The sequence below is a fragment of the Geospiza fortis genome, unplaced genomic scaffold (assembly GCF_000277835.1).
Source record: "Geospiza fortis unplaced genomic scaffold, GeoFor_1.0 scaffold346, whole genome shotgun sequence".
In the NCBI taxonomy this organism is placed as follows: domain Eukaryota; kingdom Metazoa; phylum Chordata; class Aves; order Passeriformes; family Thraupidae; genus Geospiza; species Geospiza fortis.
Window position 1 is genome coordinate 235,156 of NW_005054361.1, and position 6,000 is coordinate 241,155.

Sequence of the window (6,000 nt, forward strand, 5' to 3'; positions counted from 1 at the left end):
AGGAATGATCAAATAATTCTAATTTAGATTACTTCAGCACTTTCACAGATATTTGATCTGCTAAACATCTGAAAATATTTAGAAAAGATACAGTGCTGAATCTCTCAAAAGCAGAGCAGGTAAGACAGCCTATGTATAGCTCTGAAAAAATGAAGTGCAGAGCATAATATGTCTTGTGGTCTTGTCCCCACTTGGGATGAATTGCTTGTGGAACTGCCCTGGCTCCTTTTTACATGGTGCTGCCTCTGCCAAGTGTGGTTCCTAAAACATTCTGTCTCACCCACTTACAGTCTAATGCTAGTCCACTTAGAGCCAAACTGTGCATGTTTTCTGTTTACAGGGCTGCTGGGAAGGAAGGGTGAGGATAGACCTGACAGGAACAGGCAGTTCAACAAGACAGCTGTGAATAATTATGTGCCCACCTCAACATGATGTTCTGACCAGAAACAGGCTATATCTGAAATGCCAAGGAGGCTAACTTATTCAGCTCAGCTTGCTTCATCAAAGGCTGTCTCTCTCCTATTTTTTGTTTCTAGGGCATGTTTCTACTGCCTGGTGTTTCTGATGTTCTTCAGTCTCTAATGACCACTCACCAGGCATCTGCCAAGGTACCAGAATACATCACAGCTGACTGCATGCAGCTGTCCTGAATTTTTGTCTTACAGCTGGTTTTGCACAGGAGTGCAAAAACACATTTGCTGTACCCATTCTACCTGTGTAAGACCATTGACTTCAACAGAGCAACACTGAATTTTCTTTTTTGCACACAAGACCAGAAATGGATGTACTGTCTCGTTATTTTTTCACACTCCATATAATATTAGTAATATAGTAAAATCTTCACAAGAAGCAGAATATTTTAGTTGGGTGCCTAAGAAGTAGGCATTTGTTCGTGAAGCACAATGGCGCCAGTGTGAAAGTGCCAATCAGATGGAGCATAGTCTCAGAGTACAGTAGGTTCACATGTAATTTCCAGAATAAACATTTCTGCTATGTACACAAAAGATGGAATAAATGGGAAGCAATTCTGGCTGAGCAAACGAAGTATTCACACAGGACTTAACATTTGATCTGATTCAAGGGTCTCTTAATTCACAGATGGCCCATGAGGTGACAGAATCTTTTTCTGACACAGTGTGAAAAAAAGCTGCACCACTTGGAAAAACAAACGGGGTCTCAAGAACAGCAGAAGTGTTCTGCAGGGAATCCCTTGTGATTTGAATACATTGGGTGAGAGTGCAGTAGGTAACAGTTATTACATGGCTACCCCAGTATTAGATGTCAGGGGTGCTGTCCTTAGCAGAGACATGAAATGTAGTAAATCAAGTAACTTTCAGCCAAAATGAACTTCACAAAGCTCCTGTTGGCTCAGTTATGGAAAAGACTCTTTGGCTCAGTCGATAAAGCCTACATACCACTGAGAGTATCTTCTCCATGAGTATCAGTGTTTGTTTGGGAAAGCAGAGCATTAGTATCTCTTACTAAAAATGCATCAATTGTCATGAAATAGCAGCTTGAACATCTACATACAGAGGGGGAGACCACATGTAACATTCAAGGAGGAACTAATTTTTGAATGTTGACTATCAGCAGAATTTACACAAACTCAGAAAAAAATAAACAAATGGCAAATTTTGCAAAGCTTTGCCTCTGAGTTGTTCCATCATCGATGAGAATGGTGAGGTTTCTGCTAAAAACAAACCACAATACTAATTTACAGCAAACTCATGCTATTTTGGCTGTTAAAATGGCACCTACCCTTGAGCCACCCCTGAAACCTTACCTGAAAGATCTTATTGCCAAACTTGCACACTTTCACCTCCTCAGGAGAGATGTATGAGACACACTCCTTGCAGCAGTGGTCTTTGTTTTTACTGCATTCACCAGGAAGCAAGCATCTCTTCTTACATATCACTGTTGAATCCTAGGTACAAGGGTGAAAGGAAATCATAAAATTGTCACCAAGATGTTTGTGCTCATGTGTGTCCTTATATATTTCTGCTTGCTCAGTCATTGCATCCATCCAAGCTACGGGCCAGCTGCTTTGAATAGGCCAGCTCAGAGAAAATAAATATTATTCATAGATATTATTTATATATATTATAGATATTTATTTCTATTATAAATATTCTTTAAAGGGAATCTTTCTTGGTCCGTGAAGCTAAAGCCCAGATCCTAATTCTGTTGGCCTGCAAAATCTCACTGATTTGGTGGCATTTTCAATTTTTTGCCTTGGTAAAAGAGTGTAAGTTGTTGCAGTCATGTTAGGGAACTAAATAAAAAACACTGACCTTCAGCAGAAACATGGTAATTCGTCATTTAGAAACTCCTCTTCTGTTCTAATGCAGTCTTAAAGAGGACCACATAATCTGAGCAACTTTATTTTGCATCATACAGGGTGAGGCATCATGTCCCAGCTCAGGGAGCCAGTAACGTTTTAAACTTTCCTAGCGCAACTGCAAGCGCTCTTCAGATCAGATTCTTTGAGACCACACAAGATGCCAAAGAACAGTATCAGGCTTACAATTCCACAGCCCTACAAATTACTGCTAAACCAGACAACCATCAGCACACAATATCAAAGCACTATGGACTTACCTGGCATGTACACACTGTGCAGTTGTCATACATAAATGAGGAACCATTATCATACACGTTGCTGTGAAAGAGGCAGCTTCCAAATGGGAGGTCAAACACTTTCCTCTGTCCTGAATATAAATAAACAGTAACAAAATGTGGTTGAAAATATGCCACATTGTCAACAAAAATAGTAGGGCTTATTGTCACCAGACCAAATTTATGTGCAGTGTGTCATTTGCTCTGTGTTTCCACTTCAGTGTGAAAAAAATATGTACTTTTAAAGTTCACTATTCTTTTAGTACACATCCATCTCTACAAATTCTTCTGTGGGATGGAATATAAATTATTTATAGCATGTTTATATAGGAAAAAATCTTTCTTCTCCTTATCATAAAGTGCACAGTGCAACTAAAGGAATAAAAAGTAAGCACTGCAAACTCTTAAGGTAGGTACACTTAAACTAGTTTAAACAGTCTTTGACTTAAAGCAATAACTTATCAAATAGAGCAGTCTTAACTTCTTTTAGCATATCTATCTCAGGGGTTCACAGCAGCCAAGCTACTCAGTATCGACTCAGTGACACTGATCAAAAAAAAATTCATAGGTGTTGTTCCATCTCATTAAGATAGTTTTTTGTACCATGTGTTCACACAAGGCTGCAAGAAATACAGGAATTTGCAACATTTATAAACGGCATGAAGGCAACACAAGATATTTAGTTTCCATAATCTGCAAACTATTTGGGTTCCATGGGAGGGGCACAACGGTTTGGGGCACTAAACAGGGAAGGCAGCACCAAAATCAAGTCCTTCCCGAAGCACTTCCTGCAATCCTGCAGCACTTTCAGATCCAAGTTACAATAGTTTGCATTTCTGTAAGCTTCTCTTATTCCTCAGCTTCTTTCCCAGTAAGTTATTTTAAAAAAGAGAGCATTATAGTACATACACATGAGCTCTTCACAAAAACACTACACTTATCTTTCTAATTTTGAATTGCCTTGCTTACTTTTGGAGGCAGCCAACTAATAAGTTCTTTTATGAGTGGTTGTCAATCTCCTACCTTATAATTTCTGAGGTCTAATGTTTAAGAGGCATCAAATCCAAAGTAAGGAATACCCACTCTAAGTACATACTAGAAGTACTAAGTACTAGGCCAATATTTTAGCTTTCAAACCATCAGGGCTTGGCACATGGTAATTCCTTCCTTTTTCAATAATTCTTGATAAATGTAGAGCATCTTTAAAAAAGTTCCATTTTCTTCTCAGATATAAGTGAACAAAAGGATAAGCATACAGCAAACTCCGTTGGATTTACCTTCAGCTTTTACAAATTGAATGTTAAACAAAAGTTATTAAATAATTGCTTTTGTTCCATTAGACACAATTTAAACATCACTTTCATGCAAATTAGCTACTTGGAATTAATCTGTGCTTGCATGGCCAGCCTTCCCTTCACTGGATGTGTGTCTTTCTCAAGAGGTTTAATTTCTCTTGCAGAACTGACAAGGAATCAGTTGAAGATACTCAGTAGCCCTAAAAGGAACTGCTCTACATCCAAGCACTACTCTGGGGCAAAGCCATGCCATAGTCCTGCCTGTAACAACACTTCTGCTGCTCTCTGTGGGGCCAGGACTTCAATTGCAGAGCTTGTGTCAGCAAGTGAACAAAAGTCCAGTTCTCTCCCACACCCTATTGCCATGCCTTGCAAACCACTCAGCACAATTCTGGGTGGCCAACCCAGTTCAAATAGTTGGTTAAAAACCACTGTCAAAAGAGGCATCACTTTAAAAGATGTGGTGATGAAGATATTGGCTTAATGGTTGTCTTTGCTGGCTCTTAACCACTAGTTAAACTAATAATTCAACTCCCAGTAGAGTCCACAGCATTCTTCTAAGCTATGTATGCTGAATATCAGGAATTCAATTGCAGGGAGGTCTTCCACATGATACTTTAAAAACCATGCCTCAGCATCCCTGGAAACTTTTCTCTTTCCCAACTGCCATGCAGTGTGTTACTCATCCCTTGGCTTTACCTTCCCACCAAAACTTTTAACACTTTCCTGTAAATAGACATTATCTATTCCCAGGTATATTAAATGCTTTAGAGTAAAAACCACATAAAATTAAATTCATGATTATTACTGAATTTGTTTACATTCTGAGGGAAAAAAGAAATTTTAGAAAGATCCCCTTGAAGGAGTCAAAAATTAAAGCTGCAGTTTGAATGCCTAGTTCAAGGAGGGGAAAGTTCAGTCAGGAAAAGCATGGGGAGGAGAGGACAAGGGGAGTTTTCAGAAGGAAAGGAAAAATGTCCTCAGTCAAACAGAAACTCAGCATTTGGACTGTTCTCTCCATTTCATTCCTCTACTGCATTACTCTCTGGGGCTGTGGTTGAGTGTTCCAGGCAGATATTCATTTATCTGTAGCACTTCTCAATTAGCAAATAAATAAATTCTGGTTAGTTTTAAGCAATCAAAAAAGTTAAGTATTATCTGAACCCAGAACTCTATATAGCTCTACTGGCTCCAAGGCTAGATATCTCTATATCCCTAACCTAGATCTGTTAAGAGATTTCAGATTAAAATATAGTCAAAACTACAAAAAGTTTCCATTGAAGAACTGGGAATAATTGGCTCTGAAATTTTTCCAAACCTAGTCATAACCCCATAGACCAAACTAAAGTCAATTTAATTGTTAGGATGCAAGCATTCCTTGTTTATGAAATAGATAGAATATTAAACTGTGGGATCTGTGGACAAAGAAAGAACAAAACAAGGCAGTGTCTTATTTTGTCACTGCCTTGCTTGTCATGACCTGGAAGAACCAGCCCTTCTTAGAGACCTATGACTCACACCTTTAAAATGTGTTGGAAAGACATAATTGAAAATATTCCTGGATGACAGTGTGATTCCACCTTCAGAAGGAAATCCTGAGATGGACTCCTGGATCTGTGGTATCTCTGACAATAGTTTCTAAAAATGCAGAAGTTCAGAGGTTTCCTCTGACCTAGATTTCCTCAAAACTAAGAATGCAAATGCTCACTTAAGTGATTATATGAGATGATGAGGCCTTTTTCTTGTGGCAAATTCCAAAGAAGTGGAGTGGCAATTCCTCCCACCTCAACCTCCTTTGTAAAATATATAATGAAGCTAGAAATCATCCCTGTGTTTGTTCTTCTAAGCAAGGCAACTGGTCTATATTCAAATGCTCTTCTGCAGCTGCTTGCTTAGTACCACCCAACATAACCCTGACACTGACCCTGCGTACCTGTTCAAAATCTGTGGATTATAAACTCTGAGCAATAGAGTCTCTTTCAACTTCTGGAATTTACCAGCATTGTGAAATACTGGTCTAAAAGATGTTGTGTATTAATTACAAAATTCCTAGGGGAAAAAAACCACTCACCTAAGCATTTGGGGCAAC

At 38.8% G+C, this 6,000-nt stretch overlaps 1 protein-coding gene across 1 annotated transcript in view; it reads right to left on the bottom strand.

Annotated features, from left to right (window-relative positions):
- Nucleotides 1–6,000, bottom strand: part of BMPER (BMP binding endothelial regulator) — a 149,258-nt gene that overhangs the window by 67,271 nt on the left and 75,987 nt on the right. The window contains exons 9-11 of the mRNA XM_031059384.1: nt 5,983–5,998; nt 2,599–2,708; nt 1,784–1,924 (exon numbers count right to left, since the gene is read on the bottom strand). Of these exons, the coding sequence (XP_030915244.1) occupies nt 1,784–1,924; nt 2,599–2,708; nt 5,983–5,998 (267 nt within the window). The remainder of the gene's footprint in view (nt 1–1,783; nt 1,925–2,598; nt 2,709–5,982; nt 5,999–6,000) is intronic.